General features: G+C 39.6%; 1 protein-coding gene across 1 annotated transcript in view; it reads right to left on the bottom strand.

The window, feature by feature from the left end:
• Positions 1-19,147, bottom strand: part of nrxn3a (neurexin 3a) — an 851,023-nt gene that overhangs the window by 126,406 nt on the left and 705,470 nt on the right. Inside the window, exon 20 of the mRNA XM_060932786.1 lies at positions 18,500-18,671. Coding sequence (XP_060788769.1) covers positions 18,500-18,671 — 172 coding nt within the window. The remainder of the gene's footprint in view (positions 1-18,499; positions 18,672-19,147) is intronic.

The following is a 19,147-nucleotide window of genomic DNA, read 5'->3' as shown; positions in this document are numbered from 1 at the left end:
TGGCAAAGTGTTGCGTGACATCTACAAATCGCCTGGAGTTGCGTTCTAACGAGAGTCCTGCCCTCATCTATAGATCCTATAGTTCCTGTCTGGTCTTTCGAGTGCTGAAGATCACCAGGACGTCGATGTCTCAGTGTAATTGACTCTCTCGGGCTTCTTATTTGAAAAGCAATTAGACGATCGAGGTTGGCTAAATTAACTTGCCAACTTCTTTGCCTTAGGAACTGGTACATTGGAGCCATTTACGATTAATACCTCCAAGCATTAAGAAAATAAAGCGCAGCTGTTTCAACATGGCTGAGTGCCTTCCGAAAGCATGTGGCACCTTGCTTCATTTCCTCTTTATTTCTAATCTTATCTCTGCAGCTTTAGATAACAAGATTCCTTCATCGCTAATAGTCTTGCAAGATAAAAATGAAAAGTTGACTCACGAGTGGCCATGGAAGGATTTTATCATCACTTGTGGACCTTGAAGAGGAGAGTCAATTACGTGTGCATTTATAGAGACGTCTTACATACCAGTGACATTCATAACACTGGTGATATATTCCTGTAGCCAAGATGCTGCTCGAGAACTTGAATCAAGGTCACTATAAAAAGATCTAAACCATACAGATGCTCACTGCTCTGCAATAGACCCATATAACATGCTGAAGAATCCGTATTGTAGATCAGTGAACATTCCTGAACACCATTCTCTGAGTGATAATAAAATGAACATGGAGTGTTTAAACCCAGGCTTCTCAAAATGGACGCCAAGAGCAAAGGGGTCAGGAACAACAGCAACAACAACAGCATCATGATGGTGTGTTTTATTCACAAATGATGCCTATAAGATTAAAGGTAGACTGACTTTCAGATTTTTCAAGTGTAGGTCATAAAAATAATTTTCCCTGAGACACTATTTTTGCTTAGTGGACCGAAAGCAACCAAATTCGAATCACAAACTTCCAATTTTCTTCTTTTTTTTTTTGATAGAACAATTAATGAATTTAGGGCCACATTTGTCAAATTCTCCACTATTTTTTCTTGTTTCACCATGACCCAATACAAGATACTACGTCATGCATCACATGGTGGGCTTTCCCCGTTTGCGCAAGGCATTGTGGGATACAAATTTGAAACAGGAGAGAAAAATGGAGGACACGAATGAAATGTGAAAGACCAACTACAGTAACAGGAAGCGAGAAGAAAAGATGTTATGTTGCGAAGGAAAGGAAACGCAGGACCAAACTAATAAATATCGGTGGTCAGCGAGCACCTCGGTGTGATCAGCTGTTCGTTTAGCGACAGAATGATGGAACTGTCAGTGCACGGTCAAGGTAAACCTGTAGATGGCAGTAATGCAACACTGTGGATGCCAGTTGCCATAAAACCCAAAAGAAGAAGGAAAAGAAGGTAAACCTGCGTATGCACGCACGGACTTCCTCTGTCTGCACGATGTGAGCGATTTCATGCACGTTATTTGCTCGGGAATCGGCTCAAATTAAATAACTTCCCAGCCACAGAATGGCCTGTTTTTTGTTTGAGGGTTTTTTTTTTAGATATTACAGAAATAAACATGTATCACAATGACCAAATTTCAGAGGGAACTAAATTTTACCGATTTTATGACATTGAAAGGCCGTCGAGCTTTAATTATCTGGCCACTTGAATGAAATGGCTTTTGAAAACAGTTCTTCAATGATTCATAAATGAGAAAACGTCTGACATAAATGTCTACAAACTTTTACCAAGAAACTTTTATTGTTACCACTGATAACTCTGTTTAAGGATGTTGTTCATTTCCTAATCTAACCATCAGTAAATTGTGTGTGTGTTTATAGGAAATTAATCAAAGATGGCGCAGGATAGGAGGACATGGTACGGTGATGATACAGAAGACAGCAGGAGATGGAGGGACATAATCCGCTGTGGCGACCCCTAACGGGAACAGCCGAAAGAAGAAGAAGAAGAAGAATCAAAGATGGCGCAGAGGTACCGCACTATTCTCACCCTCCACCCACCACAGCAATTTGTCAACGATATTGTATTTAGTAAACAATAACATTTATAATTTTGGGGTGGCATGGTGGTGTAGTGGTTAGCGCTGTTGCCTCACAGCAAGAAGGTCTGGGTTCGAGCCCCGGGGCCAGCGAGGGCCTTTCTGTGTGGAGTTTGCATGTTCTCCCCGTGTCCGCGTGGGTTTCCTCTGGGTGCTCCGGTTTCCCCCACAGTCCAAAGACATGCAGGTTAGGTTAACTGGTGGCTCTAAATTGACCGTAGGTGTGAGTGTGAATGGTTGTCTGTGTCTATGTGTCAGCCCTGTGATGACCTGGAGACTTGTCCAGGGTGTACCCCACCTTTCGCCCGTAGTCAGCTGGGATAGGCTCCAGCTTGCCTGCGACCCTGTAGAACAGGATAAAGTGGCTACAGATAATGAGATGAGATTTATAGTTTTATCCATTTACAGTTACATTTAACATTGTGACATGTCCATGAAACAGCTATAAACAACAGTTCTTTTACCAGCGTCTATTTTTTTTCCTCTCTCTTGAAGAAAAAACACAAAGCAAAAGCATTTACTCTAGCTTTACCTCCGACACTGGAGACTCCTTCCAAAAGTGTTACAGATAAATGATCAACAATTACATATTTTTCTTTTCTTTCTTAACCAGAACGTTTTTGTTGGACGTCACTCTGGATAAGACTGTCTGCTAAATGCCGATAATGTAATGTAATGTAATGTAATGTTTTTGAATCTATTTATTATTCGCATCACAACAGATGCATTCATATAAACCTGTGAATTCCAGCTGCATACAGTTAAAGGTGCTGTTAAAGGAAATTAATCAACACTTCTGGACCAATCACAATCCAGAACTCAATGGCGCAATGGTAGAAATGTGCTTCATAGTTAAATTATTAGATTATGTAGTAGTTTTTTTGTTTGTCTCTTTGGGGGAAGGAAATTGAGTTTCTAAAACGGTGTTTAACTGTTAGAAAATGTTTTAAGTGCTTAAAAAACTTTGGAACTTCAGAAGAGAAATGTAAAGAAGTTGAAAAGTGATAACCATCCTAAACCACATAAGAAATCCTTTTTTTAAGACTTGTAAAGGGGTATGTGAGATTATTATATGACTAGAAGAGCACTTGGTAACGTGTATATCTGCGCCAAGCCACGTATTCGGATTTGCATCGAAATGTAATCAGCTGTTTTGTGGCCCATGGCTCACCTTTCCTCCAGATTTCATCAAAATTGGTTCACTACTTTTTGAGTTACATTGGGAATAGGCAAACAAACAAACAAAGGGAGGCGGAAACATAACCTCCTCCAACAAAGTTTGAAAAGTTTAAGACCTCTGATTTAACGTAATAATATCTTCATTTTATGATATTTAATTTTTTTTAAAGAATGCTTAGTTTACTTTTCCACTGTGCCTCCAAAATCTTGAAATTGTTAGAAGAAAATTGGCAAATTTAGTTTGAATGCTTCGGCAGCCATTTTAAAGGGTCAGTCGGTGTCTTAACCCACAGAAGAGCACTACACGGCTGATGTGAAGAGCACTGTGGGGGTGACAGCGTCAGTATGAGGAATGATGTTAACATGAAAGTGAAACCTCGCTCTCACTGTGCTTCATCAGCCCCCAAACCCACGATATCCTCCTAACAAGTGAGAAGTGTGTACATAGCCTATGGCGCACACACACACACCTACCTACACGCACACACACCTACACACAACACTTATTATTCAGCTGAGTGTGTCTGAGTCAGCAGCAGAGATGTGCTATGATGTGAACTTGGAGCTAATCAGTGCTCACATGCTTCATGCCTTATTTCAGGATGAACAAAATATATAGTGCTCCAAGTACTAACCTCCGTGGAGATCTTCTGAACTTGAAGAGCAAAAACTGCATAGACTGAGTGCATAAGGTTAAAACTGTAGTGTGTGTACACATACAGTACAGTACAAGTCAAAAGTTTGCACACTCCTACTCGACTCATTTATGTTTTTCTGTATTTTGACTATTCTCTACATTGGAGAACAATACCAAAGACATCAAAACTATGAAATAACATCCGGAACATATATGGAATTATGTAGTAAACAAAAAAGTGTTAAATCAACTAAATATGTTTCATATTTTAGATTTTTCAAAGTATCCAGCGTTTACCTTGATGACGCTTTGTACACTACTGGCATTATCTTAACCAGCTTCATGAGGTAGTCACCTGGAACGCTTTTCAATTAACAGGTGCCTCGTCAAAAGGTAATTAGTGCAATTTCTTGTCTTCTTAATGTGTTTGAGATCAAACAGTAAACAGTAAATAATAATAATACAGTAAATAGCCCTATACAATACCACAACTGTAGTAATCCATATTATGTCAAGAACCGCTCAACTACAGTAGATATAAAGTGTACACACCCCATTAAAATGGTAGTTTTTTCTGATATAAAAAAAAAGATGAGACCACGATTAATAATTTCAAAACTTTTCCCACCTTTAATGTGACCTATGACCTGTACAATTCAATTGAAAAACAAACAAATCTGTTAGGGGAAAACATCCATCCATCCATCCATTATCTGTAGCTGCTTTATCCTGTTCTACAGGATCGCAGGCAAGTTGGAGCCTATCCCAGCTGACTACAGGCGAGAGGCGGGGTACACCCTGAACAAGTTGCCAGGTCATCGCAGGGCTGACACATACCCTGTGTCCGAAATCACTCACTTGTTCACTACTCCCTATAAAGGGAATTACTATACAGAGGACTATACAGTGAGCTCATTGATAAAATGAAAAAACGCTTTCGGACACTAGTCTGTCACGCTGGTATTTATGTCATTACTGTCGCACAATTAAAACATGCCAGATCACTCGGCTGGTGGGTTTTCAAAAGAATAAACACATGCATGTATTTTCGTGGCGGCACGGTGGTGTAGTGGTTAGCGCTGTCGCCTCACAGCAAGAAGGTCTGGGTTCGAGCCCCGTGGCCGGCGAGGGCCTTTCTGTGCGGAGTTTGCATGTTCTCCCTGTGTCCGCATGGGTTTCCTCTGGGTGCTCTGGTTTCCCCCACAGTCCAAAGACATGCAGGTTAGGCTAACTGGTGACTCTAAATTGACTGTAGGTGTGAGTGTGAATGGTTGTCTGTGTCTATGTGTCAGCCCTGTGATGACCTGGCGACTTGTCCAGGGTGTACCCCGCCTTTTGCCCGTAGTCAGCTGGGATAGGCTCCAGCTTGCCTGCGACCCTGTAGAACAGGATAAAGCGGCTAGAGAAGATGAGATGTATTTTTGTGATAAATGCATATTATACTGAGCATATTTCCCACATTAATCAATACAGAGTACCTGCATCTTTCAGTTCTTTTAAATCAAGGCTGAATACTTCCTTCTTTGCCACTGCCTTTTATTAAATCAAATTTGAGACTTTTAATTTGATTTCTTTCAGCACGACCGCAATGCATGATGGGATATATTGCTTTGGTTAGTGACCATCGTTGTACACTACTTTTCGTGATGCATTGTGGGATACTTTGAGTGCACTATATAGGGTGTAAATAATCCTCACTAAGGTTTCAGACAGCACTACAAAATGGCGTCCCCACTATATAGTGAATAGGGAGCGATTTCAGACACAAGAATAGAGACAAACAACCATGCACACTCATGGTCAATTTAGAGTCACCAATTAGCCGAACCTGCATGTCTTTGGACTGTGGGGGAAACCAGAGCACCCGGAGGAAACCCACACAGACACGGGGAGAACATGCAAACTCCACAAAGAAAGGCCCCCGTTGGCCACTGGGCTCAAACCCAGAACCTTCTTGCTGTGAGGCAACAGTGCTAACCACTACACCACTGTAGTGGTGAAAAAAAAAAACATAAAAAATAAAAAAATGTACAATAAGCTGGTTGCACAAGTGTGCATACCCTGAAACTAATACTTTGTTGAAGCACCTTTTGATTTAATTACAGCATTCAGTCTTTTTGGGTTCACACCTGCCATCAATTAAAATGACTCTGATTAACCCCAAATAAAGTTCAGACATTTACTCAGTCGCATCCTCCAGCAAAAGCCAGGGTTCACAGAGAGCTTACAAAGCGTCAAAGGGATCTCATTGTTGAAAGGTATCAGTCTGGAGAAGGGTACAAAAACATTTCCATGGCATTAGACATACCATGGAGCACAGTGAAGACAGTCATCACGAAGTGGAGAAAACACTGGACAACAATGGCATAACTGAGAACTGGACATCCCTCCAAAATTGATGAAAAGACAAGACGAAAACTGGTCAGGGAGGCTGCCAAGAGGCCTACAGCAACACTGAAGGAGCTGCAGGACTTTCTGGCAAGTACTGGTTGTGTACTACATGTAACAACAATCTCCAGTATTCTCCATATGTCTGGACTATGAGGTAGGGTCAAAGAAAAACATCCAGGCCTGGCTAAATTTTGCAAAAAAAAATACAGCAACTCTCCCAAAAGCATGTGGGGAAAATGTGTTATGGTCTGATGAAACCAAGGTTGAACTCTTTGGCCACAAGTCCAAAAGGTATCTTTGGTGCAAAACCACTGCGCATCACCAAAAGAACACCATACCCACGGTGAAGCATGGTGGTGGCAGCATCATGTTTTGGGGTTGTTTTTCTTCAGCTGGAACAGGGGCTTTAGTCAAGGTAGAGGGAATTATGAACAGTTCTAAATACCAGTCCATTTTGGCTCAAAACCTTCAGGTGTCTGCTAGAAAGCTGCAGATGAAGAGGAATTTCATCTTTCAGCATGACAATGACCCCAAAAAAGTTTTGGAATGGCCCAGCCAGAGCCCAGACCTTTTTATAGCCACTGTAAGTAAAGAGAAACGACATCCATCATTACTTTAAGACATGAAGTGTCTTTTAATTAATAAAAATAAAGAAAAACATTGAATTTGAAGAAGGTGTGTCCAAATGTTTGACGACTGTACATGTACACTTTTCTGGTATATATTCGGCTCACTTGGGAAGTCAAAACTCTGAACAGAATTACATTTTTATTATTTTTTTCCTCTGTGTGGCCAAGGTACAAAGTCATTAAAAATGAATGAATGAATAAATAAATAAATAAATAAATGGATGCATCCATGTTCGTCTTTTCATGCCATGATCGTGATGAGTGATGTAGATTTTCCTTCTCAAACAGTGACGTATCATCACCTGATCTAATACCGATACTTTATACACAGCGTACGGTATATACAATGTAACTCATTTAAAAAGGTCAGTTGGATTTCACACAAGTTTGTGCCCTGTGAGCAAAAGCAGTGTTTTTAATCACATTCTACGATAATCATCATTATCAGTCAACTTGTTTTTAAAGTGTTAGATCTGGCAATTTATGATAGGCCTATTTTTTTCATTACCAAATTTTGCTGCAACTCTTCGATCGTGTCCCTGATTAACTGATGCTAATCACATACAGTGGTGCTTGAAAGTTTGTGAACCCTTTAGAATTTTCTACATTTCTGCATAAATATGACCTAAAACATCATCAGATTTTCACACAAGTCCTAAAAGTAGATAAAGAGAGCCCAGTTAAACAAATGAGACAAAAATATTATACTTGGTCATTTGTTTATTGAGGAAAATTATCCAATATTACATATCTGTGAGGGGCGGCATGGTGGTGTAGTGGTTAGCGCTGTCGCCTCACAGCAAGAAGGTCCGGGTTCGAGCTCCGTGGCCGGCGAAGGCCTTTCTGTGCGGAGTTTGCATGTTCTCCCTGTGTCCGCGTGGGTTTCCTCCGGGTGCTCCGGTTTCCCCCACAGTCCAAAGACATGCAGGTTAGGTTAACTGGTGACTCTAAATTGACCGTAGGTGTGAATGTGAGTGTGAATGGTTGTCTGTGTCTATGTGTCAGCCCTGTGATGACCTGGCGACTTGTCCAGGGTGTACCCCGCCTTTCACCCGTAGTCAGCTGGGATAGGCTCCAGCTTGCCTGCGACCCTGTAGAACAGGATAAAGCAGCTACAGATAATGAGATGAGACATATTTGTGAGTGGCAAAAGTATGTGAACCTCTAGGATTAGCAGTTAATTTGAAGGTGAAATTAGAGTCAGGTGTTTTCAATCAATGGGATGACAATCAGGTGTGAGTGGGCACCCTGTTTTATTTAAAGAACAGGGATCTATCAAAGTCTGATCTTTATAACACATGTTTGTGGAAGTGTATCATGGTACGAACAAAGGAGATTTTAGAGGACCTTAGAAAAAGCGTTGTTGATGCTCATCAGGCTGGAAAAGGTTACAAAACCATCTCTAAAGAGTTTGGACTCCTCCAATCCACAGTCAGACAGATTGTGTACAAATGGAGGAAATTAAAGACCATTGTTGCCCTCCCCAGGAGTGGTCCACCAACAAAGATCACTCCAAGAGCAAGGCGTGTAATACTCGGCGAGGTCACAAAGGACCCCAGGGTAACTTCTAAGCAACTGAAGGCCTCCCTCACATTGGATAATGTTAATGTTCATGAGTCCACCATCAGGAGAACACTGAACAACAATGGTGTGCATGGCAGGGTTGCAAGGAGAAAGCCACTGCTCCCCCAAAAGAGCATTGCTGCTCATCTGCAGTTTGCTAAAGATCATGTGGACAAGCCAGGCTATTGGAAAAATGTTTTGTGTATGGATGAGACCAAAATAGAACTTTTTGGTTTAAATGAGAAGCGTTATGTTTGGAGAAAGGAAAACACTGCATTCTAGCATAAGAACCTTATCCCATCTGTGAAATATAATGGTAGTAGTATCATTGTTTGGGCCTGTTTTGCTGCATCTGGGCCAGGACGGCTTGCCATCATTGATGGAACAATGAATTCTGAATTATACCAGCGAATTCTAAAGGAAAATGTCAGGACATCTGTCCATGAACTGAATCTCAAGAGAAGGTGGGTCATGCAGCAAGACAACGACCCTAAGCACACAAGTCGTTCTACCAAAGAATGGTTAAAGAAGAATAAAGTTAATGTTTTGGAATGGCCAAGTCAAAGTCCTGACCTTAATCCAATCAAAACGTTGTGGAAGGACCTGAAGCGAGCAGTTCATGTGAGGAAACCCACCAACATCCCAGAGTTGAAGCTGTTCTGTACGGAGGAACGGGCTAAAATTCCTCCAAGCCGGTGTGCAGGACTGATCAACAGTTACCGGAAACGTTTAGTTGCAGTTATTGCTGCACAAGGGGGTCACACCAGATACTGAAAGCAAAGGTTCACATACTTTTGCCACTCACAGATATGTAATATTGGATCATTTTCCTCAATAAATAAATGACCAAGTATAATATTTTTGTCTCATTTGTTTAACTGGGTTCTCTTTATCTACTTTTAGGACTTGTGTGAAAATCTGATGATGTTTTAGGTCATATTTATGAAGAAATATACAAAATTCTAAAGGGTTCACAAACTTTCAAGCACCACTGTACTTGTTTAACGATATCTAATTTTAGCTCCATAAACATCTACTTGCAGATTTTGTTTTGCATTAATAAGCACAAAACATTCTCCGTTTACCATGGCAGAAGGCAATGTTGCATCTTTCAAATGGAAATTTTCAACATGTTATAAGAGTTTACTCATATAAGATGGATTGAAGGAGGTGGAGCTTCCAGGAGTTCAAAATCAATCATTCCAAATTCACAGGCTGATTGGCTCATCTATCATTTATATCGTGGAATTCTCTTTATGTGTATTTTTGAGTTGTCAGTACTGTGGTACTTCCTTTACTAATGGTATCCACTAATATTAGTACCCCCCACCCCCAAATTTCCCCCCACAAAGCCTTTATTTAATGAGTTTAAATATTTCATCATGTACACAAGGGAGCATTTGCTCACCGTGATCATTAAAGTGATTGCATCCACCCACTTGTGAAAGACAGGCAAGACTTGAAGAATATCGGCTGGTGCTTAACGTTCTGGCCTCCACTGGCTGTTTGCACTCATGCGGCAAGAGTGAGGCATGAAATAACAGCGCTGCTTTCAAAGCGGAGAAGTTGAACTCAGGACATGTGTAAAGAAAATTGGTTTTGTCTGCTAGCACTTACATCTCCCTGAAGAGAACAGAGACAGTCCAATAGTAATAAAAGAAGAGCAGACAACAATGAAGTAATAAAGACTGGGCAGAGTCATTTACTTCCGCTGTGAGGAGACCGGATCATTTCAATGCCCAGGTGTGACATTAATTTATTTTTATCAATTATAAAGGTGCAGTGAGGATGTGAACAGGAAAAGGGCAGCACTGCTGCTGTAAGTCAGTGCCTACATGTATGAGTACAATGTGATTAGTACTTTTCCACACACAAGACGCTCGTACCTACTGCATCAAATTTTCTATTTTTAAACATTTCCTTTACCGTGATGGTTTCATCTTTACCCTGTCACTTCCTTCTTCAATAAAGTTTTGCTGTATTTATAATGTTCCTTTTCACAAATTGATGATAAAAACCAAATTAATGATCATTTATTTGATTGAAGCCACATCATTCATTTATACCCTTACCGGCCACTTTATTAGGAACTTGTTCTTGATTCTAAGATCCCTATTCTTGGCTGCTGTTACAGGCTGAGATGCTTTTCTGCTCACGACGGTTGTAAAGAGTGATTATATGAGTTACTCTATCCTTCCTGTCAGCCCTAACCAATCTGGCCATTTTACTCTGATCTCTCTTATCAACAAGGCGTTTGTTTCCACCCAGAGAACTGTCACTCACACAATGTTTTTTGTTTTTCGCACCATTCTGTGTTAACTCTAGAGACTGCTGTGTGTGAAAACCCCAGGAGATCAGCAGTTTCTGAAATACTCAAACCAGTCCATCTGGCTCAAGCAGTGAAAGTCACACTTTGAGATCACAATTTTTTTTTTCCATTCTGATGTTTGACGTGAACATTAACTGAAGCTCTTGATTTGTATGTGCATGATTTTATACATCGTGCTGCTGTCAAGGGATCGGCTAATTAGAGAACTGCATAAAACAGCAGGTGGATGGGTGTGCCTAATAAAGTGGCCAGTGAGTGTAATTACCAGGAGATGTTCATACACACTCTCAGTCACTGTGATATTATGCATGGTCCATAAACAACTGACTTATTTGATTTTTTTTTAAACAAAATTTATTCAAGCTACCAAATTTTGTTTCAAGTTGACGACACTTTTCAAAAGTAAGTGCAAAGTTGATGATATTCCTACAACAGGACATCGTAACGTATTTTATTCCTCTTACACGACAGGAACATTCCCATTAATTAAAGATGCTAATGAATGTTGCAGGACATCAACGAAGCAAGTTAGTTCCTGTTCTCACTTACTTTATAGCAGTTAGAAACACCCTCGCCAGTTTGCCTTTTTTCTATTTTGAAGTTCATAAAAAAAAAAAAAAAAAAAAACAGCTTGGCATGTTCCAGAGAAACTGCAAAAAAGCATAAACTCCTCTGTTCTGAAGACAATCGTAATAAAAAATAAAACAATAAAATGTAACTTGAAAATTTTGACTGGTAAAATATGCTCTCAATGTCACATGGCCTGAAATTATTATGTTATGTTACATTGCTGTTATGGTGGCACAGTGGTGTAGTGGTTAGCACTGTCGCCTCACAACAAGAAGGTCCTGGATTCGAGCCCAGTGGCCGGCGAGGGCCTTTCTGTGTTGAGTTTGCATGTTGTGCCCGTGTGGGTTTCCTCCGGGTGCTCCAGTTTCCCCCCACAGTCCAAAGACATGCAGGTTAGGATAATTGGTGGCTCTAAATTGACTGTAGGTGTGAATGTGTGTGTGTGTGTGTGTGTGTGTATATATATATATATATATATATATATATATACAGTTGTGGTCAGAAGTTTACATATAGTAACATGAATGTCATGGCAATATTGGGCTTTCAGTAATTTCTTTGAACTTTTCTTCTTCTGTGGCGAAATTATTGTACAGCATATTTCTTTAACCTCCTAGGGCTTAGCGGTCACATGTGTGGACAGCACTTTATGGAAATTCGGAACAAGAATCCACATATGTAGACATACTTTTTCTCTAAAAGTACATCTTATCAAAAGATGATGCTTAGTTTTTATTCTAATCAGGTTCTAATAAGCCCAAATAGCAAAGAGAAATAAAAAATGCATGTAAAAAAACAGCTTGGGCCTTAGGAGGTTAAAAGAAAAAAAAAACATGAATTTGGTGCAGAAGTTTTAATTTATTTTGGGTTTTCTGGAATCAACACAGCATCAAAATTATATATACAGGGTCAAATACTTACACACACTCACTTAGATTATTAATTCAGAGGTGCTGAGACTTCGAAAATGTCTCCTATCTTGCCAAGGCCGAGGTCTCTTAACTTCCTGTTCGTGATCATGATTGACTACAGTTGGTAGCTTCTCTGTGTCTTCATAAAAAGGGTTTGTTTACAGCACTCATTGGATTGACCAACACAATGCAATACAATGGGAAAGTCCAAGGAGCTCAGTGCAGATCTGAGAAAGAGGATAGCAGATGTACACAACTCAGGAATTAGAGCCATTTCTAAATAACTGCAGATCCCAAGATCAGTTCAAACAATTGTATGTAAGTTATTGTGAGGTGTTGTCACTTTGCCAAGCCACTTTGCTTCAAGAAAACCCAAACTGTCACCCTCAGCTGAAAGGAAATTGGTTTGGATGGTCAGAAACAACCCAGGAGCCACCCTGGCACAGCCCTGCCATGAACTGGAAGCTGATGGATCACTGTCTACAGTTCAGTGAGTTTTATATAACCATGGACTAAGAGGCTGCTATCCAAGAAATAACCCCCTGCTCCAAAGTTGACACCTTCAAGCTTAACTAAAGTTTGCAACTGACCACATGGACAAAGAAAAAGCCTTCTGGAGGAAAGCTGTTTGGTCACCCTTACAAAAAAGAAGTTTATTCAAGTGCGCTTCTAGTATACTTCTTTTAAACTAAAAATAAGAGAGCATGCTTTCAGTTTACTTTTTATTTACTGATCAGATTTATACTTAATAAAGTTATACATAAGTATACTTGGCTTATACTGAAAAGTATGTAGAAAAGTCTAAGTATATTAAGCTTATACTTAAATTTTTAATCAAGATCTATTTAACAAAAGTGTAATAAAGTATTAAAATATTTGTGCCTTATGTTTAAGTGTGGGGCGGCACGGTGGTGTAGTGGTTAGCACTGTCGCCTCACAGCAAGAAGGTCCTGGGTTCGAGCCCCGGGGCCGGCGAGGGCCTTTCTGTGCGGAGTTTGCATGTTCTCCCCGTGTCCGCGTGGGTTTCCTCCGGGTGCTCCGGTTTCCCCCACAGTCCAAAGACATGCAGGTTAGGTTAACTGGTGACTCTAAATTGACCGTAGGTGTGAATGTGAGTGTGAATGGTTGTCTGTGTCTATGTGTCAGCCCTGTGATGACCTGGCAACTTGTCCAGGGTGTACCCCGCCTTTCTCCCGTAGTCGGCTGGGATGGGCTCCGGCTTGCCTGTGACCCTGTAGAAGGATGGAGCGGCTAGAGATAATGAGATGAGATGTTTAAGTGTACTTGCCCTGTAGTTGTGCTTCAGCATTGGTGACTCTTCGGTATGTCTGTGGTTCCATACAAGTTTTTTTTTTTTTTTTCTCTCCTGAGTGGGATAATTAATTTTTTTGATTTATTAATTTTTCTTTAGAGCTTGGATGTCAATTTCAGTTGTCATTGTCATGTTTTTATACTTTGGCATTTAATGCAATGTTGGTTTAAATTTTGATTTTTAAAAAGAAAATGAATATGTTCTTAATGCTGAGTATCTGTTGATATTTTGTGAATTCTTACCTTTATAACTTCATTGTTACTTAAGGTACAAAACACATAAGTTGTCTACTGGTAATGTGCATGAGGTAAGGGTTAGGGCTAGAAAACTAAATAGTATACCTAGATTGCAGTATACTTAAAAACTAAAAAGTGGACTAGATGTATATAACCAGGAACTAATAGTATATTTCCAATATGCTATAAACTATACTTTTATAAACTAAAAAGTGGACTAGAAGTGTGTAACGAGTAAACCAATAGTATATTTCCAGCATACTACAAAGTATACTTTAGTAAACTAAAAAGTGGACTAGAAGTATAAAACAAGTAAACTCATAGTATATTTCCAGTACACTATGAAGTATGCTTTTGTAAACTAAAGAGTCGGCTACAATTATAGAACAAGTAAACTATTAGTATATAAGTTTACTTGTGGTATACAACCCCGATTCCAAAAAAGTTGGGACAAAGTATAAATTGTAAATAAAAACGGAATGCAATAATTTACAAATCTCAAAAACTGATACTGTATTCACAATAGAACATAGACAACATATCAAATGTCGAAAATGAGACATTTTGAAATTTCATGCCAAATATTGGCTCATTTGAAATTTCATGACAGCAACACATCTCAAAAAAGTTGGGACAGGGCCAATAAGAGGCTGGAAAAGTTAAAGGTACAAAAAAGGAACAGCTGGAGGACCAAATTGCAGCTCATTAGGTCAATTGGCAATAGGCCATTAACATGACTGGGTATAAAAAGAGCATCTTGGAGTGGCAGCGGCTCTCAGAAGTAAAGATGGGAAGAGGATCACCAATCCCCCTAATTCTGCGCCGACAAATAGCGGCGCAATATCAGAAAGGAGTTCGACAGTGTAAAATTGCAAAGAGTTTGAACATATCATCATCTACAGTGCATAATATCATCAAAAGATTCAGAGAATCTGGAAGAATCTCTGTGCGTAAGGGTCAAGGCCGGAAAACCATACTGGGTGCCCGTGATCTTCGGGCCCTTAGACGGCATTGCATCACATACAGGCACGCTTCTGTATTGGAAATCACAAAATGGGCTCAGGAATATTTCCAGAGAACATTATCTGTGAACACAATTCACCGTGCTATCCGCCGTTGCCAGCTAAAACTCTATAGTTCAAAGAAGAAGCCGTATCTAAACATGATCCAGAAGTGCAGACGTCTTCTCTGGGCCAAGGCTTATTTAAAATGGACTGTGGCAAAGTGGAAAACTGTTCTGTGGTCAGACGAATCAAAATTTGAAGTTCTTTATGGAAATCAGGGACGCCGTGTCATTCGGACTAAAGAGGAGAAGGACGACTCAAGTTGTTATCAGCGCTCAGTTCAGAAGCCTGCATCTCTGATGGTATGGGGTTGCATTAGTGTGTGTGGCATGGGCAGCTTACACATCTGGAAAGACACCATCAGTGTTGAAAGGTATATCCAGGTTCTAGAGCAATATATGCTCCCATCCAGACGACGTCTCTTTCAGGGAAGACCTTGCATTTTCCAACATGACAATGCCAAACCACATAATGCATCAATTACAGCATCATGGCTGCGTAGAAGAAGGGTCCGGGTACTGAACTGGCCAGCCTGCAGTCCAGATCTTTCACCCATAGAAAACACGTGGCACATCATAAAACGGAAGATACGACAAAAAAGACCTAAGACAGTTGAGCAACTAGAATCCTACATTAGACAAGAATGGGTTAACATTCCTATCCCGGGTTAACATTCCTATCCCTAAACTTGAGCAACTTGTCTCCTCAGTCCCCAGACATTTACAGACTGTTGTAAAGAGAAAAGGGGATGTCTCACAGTGGTAAACATGGCCTTGTCCCAACTTTTTTGAGATGTGTTGTTGTCATGAAATTTAAAATCACCTAATTTTTCTCTTTAAATGATACATTTTCTCAGTTTAAACATTTGATATGTCATCTATGTTCTATTCTGAATAAAATATGGAATTTTGAAACTTCCACATCATTGCATTCCGTTTTTATTTACAATTTGTACTTTGTCCCAACTTTTTTGGAATCGGGGTTGTGTATACACTAGGAAAGATGAGTTATTTAATGACATTGTATCTGAATTCAATGAGAAAAGATGCCTCAGATTACCCAAAGACACAGATGGCTCCTGTGTTGTACAGGTAAAAAAAAATGTCTGCATGTTTGAAGTGCTTTTTAAAATGTAAATAAATAGTAATTTAATAGTCAATGTTAAAGTCATTTAGATATACATCTTTGATATGATGTATTTGATAAAATACACCCCATACCCATTACTATCTAGAAATGTGTATATTCATTTCATCTGGAATGTTAACAACAAGGGGTGGCACGGTGGTGTAGTGGTTAGCGCTGTCGCCTCACAGCAAGAAGGTCCTGGGTTCGAGCCCCGTGGCCGGCAAGGGCCTTTCTGTGCGGAGTTTGCATGTTCTCCCCATGTCCGCGTGGGTTTCCTCCGGGTGCTCCGGTTTCCCCCACAGTCCAAAGACATGCAGGTTAGGTTAACTGGTGACTCTAAATTGACCGTAGGTGTGAATGTGAGTGTGAATGGTTGTCTGTGTCTATGTGTCAGCCCTGTGATGACCTGGCGACTTGTCCAGGGTGTACCCCGCCTTTCGCCCATAGTCAGCTGGGATAGGCTCCAGCTTGCCTGCGACCCTGTAGAAGGATAAAGCGGCTAGAGATAATGAGATGAGATGTTAACAACAAGAAGAACGGGGGGGTCAACAGGCCTTGTCATGGAGCTAGCCGCCTGTAACATTATACATTTTTATGAGGTACATCTGTCTTAGCTTTTGTTAACAATTAAGAGTGTTTGAGGTCATGGGGTCATTGATACTGAAGTGTTAATTATCTAGGGTACAAACTGGCACTTCACAAAAAATAGCAAAGCAAGCCAACCCCCCACTAAACCTTTAGTTTAACCAAAGACCAAATGTTAAACTCCTCTTTTGCAATTTATGTTTCATTTTACTTCAATTTGATGTTTTATAATTGTTTGAATACATCCGGCTGCTGTCAGACAAAACACTATTGTTTAATACATTCTTTAGTTGGGGCCATAGTGCAGCAAATAAGCTAATTTTTCATGACTGTCTTTTTATGTATGAAACTCGTTAACTTCGTGACTAGTCACAATTTTTTCAAGTTTTTTTTTTTCGTTTAAAGATTTAAAACACTTTTATTTTATTATGATGTGTGGTATAAAGGATTCTGTGCCAAAATACTATTTTGTAAGATGTTTACTTGTGTTAATTTTTTCGAACAAAATTAAAAAAAATTTAAGGAAAAAAAAACTTTTTCCTACCTACCGACCCTATTTTAGTATTTCATGTTACCTGAAACACACTATCTTTTTTTTTTTTTGGCCTAAGGGCAGATGAGACAAAGATTGAGTTGTTTGGCCACAATGTACAGAGGAACCACCAGCCGGTGGTGGTGGTACAGTAGGATCATCATGCTCTGGGGCTGTTTTGCTGCCAGTGGAACTGGTTCATGGCACAAAGTGGATGGAATAATGAAGGAGGACTACCTCAGAATTTTTCAGCATAACCTCAAACCACTGGAAACTTGAACATGACTGGGAGTTACAACAGGACAATGAACCCAAACACGCATCAGAGCTGGTTGTGGAGGATAAAGCAGGCTAAAATTAAGCTGAAAACAAGTCCTGACTTCAACCCTATTGGAAGTCAAGTCCATGCCAAGAAAAAAAATAAATAAATAAATAAATAAATAAAATTGTATTGAATTCTACCAATTCTACCATGAAGAGTCGTGAAATATCCAACCAGAATTCTGCCAGAAGCTTGTTCATGGTAAACAAAAAATGTTTGGTCAAGGTGAATCTTGCGAAGAGACATTTTACCCAAATATTAGGTGTGCTGTATGTACATTTTTGACCATGTATGTATACTTTTGACCCTATGTTAATTTCAGAAATCCCAAAGAAAATTATGCACCAAATTGTAGGGTTTTTTATTTTATTTTAATTTTTTTTAAAGATGTATGCTGTACAATCATTGTGCCACAGAAAAAGAACAGTTCAGAGAAATCACTCAAAGCCCAGATATTGCCATGACATTCATATCCAAGATGACATTCATGTCACTATATGTAAACTTCTGACCACAACTGTATATACATGGATTTGCTTAAAAATTAAAAAAAGATGTATTGCTAATTGCTTTATGAATATTATTGAATTAAATACTGGAGTAAAAAAAATGCAATTAATTAAGTATGAGCAACTACACTGCTAATGCTAACCAAGTTTGGTCCGACTTATTTGCTACACCAATAAGAAATTATTTTAAAAAATAACATTTAAACAATGAATCCGTCACATTGTGTGTAACTCTGTGATTAGATGTGATTCATCAGATTTGGACATTGAATGTTAAAATATTTTCAATCAGAGATAAAAGCATTGGTTTTGCGCTTAACTTAATACGAATTCTTTTGCTGACTTTAATGAACACGACACAAGCTTAGTGTCAGTGAGAGGAAAGGAAAAAGAAGGAAATTAAGGGGAAAAGTTAAGCCCACTGCAAACACACACAGGTCAAACAGAGTGACTTTGGAAAGAGAGCGAAAAGCAGTTGCTGTCCGTTTCTGCCTTCTGTCCATACATCTTCCTGATTTCCTAAAGTAAAGGTTAAAGAAGGTGGATGAGAGGTCGTACCTGAGGGGAAGTGCTCGTTGATGGCCCAGTTGTCCACCTGAAGTGTGGCATTGCCCCCGTTTCTCGTGAAACGCACCACGTGGTACTTCCCGTCGTTCACTGGCATGCTGCTCTCCTGCACAACGATATCGACCATCCCAATGTTGAACGTGACGCCAATTTTGCCTTGCTCCTGAAACGAGAAAAAGAAAAATATACACAAATAAGGAATGTGATTTTGTTCCAATACTGACCAAAACTGGTACATTTCTTTGTCAAATGAATTACTTATTTAAATGCAATCTATAATCCATTGTCCTTGTTTTAGATTGAGATCTTTTAGATCTTGAAGCCATTTGCATCAGTGACCTCAGAGCGTGATAAAGTAGTGCCTTTAATGAAAATAATTCATCAGCCCTTCCCCAGGCTCATCACTCAAAATCAGTCGTGTTAAAACTGCGCGATAAGGAAGATTAATTTGTCAACTTGTTGAGATCTGAGTGACCGCAGTTTTTATTTATTTATTTATTTATTTATTTGCTACAAGTGAATTAGTGAATTAGGGTGTGACCTGACTGCTTATACTGTATCATTCGTTTATAGGAATCAGGGCACAATAAGGCAGAGACAGTATTAAAAAATAAAATTAAAAATTAAAAATTCCCAGTC

This window comes from Neoarius graeffei, chromosome 11 (assembly GCF_027579695.1).
Source record: "Neoarius graeffei isolate fNeoGra1 chromosome 11, fNeoGra1.pri, whole genome shotgun sequence".
Classification (NCBI taxonomy): domain Eukaryota; kingdom Metazoa; phylum Chordata; class Actinopteri; order Siluriformes; family Ariidae; genus Neoarius; species Neoarius graeffei.
The sequence above is the reverse complement of the archived record's forward strand: the minus strand, read 5'-3'. Positions and strand labels throughout refer to the sequence as shown.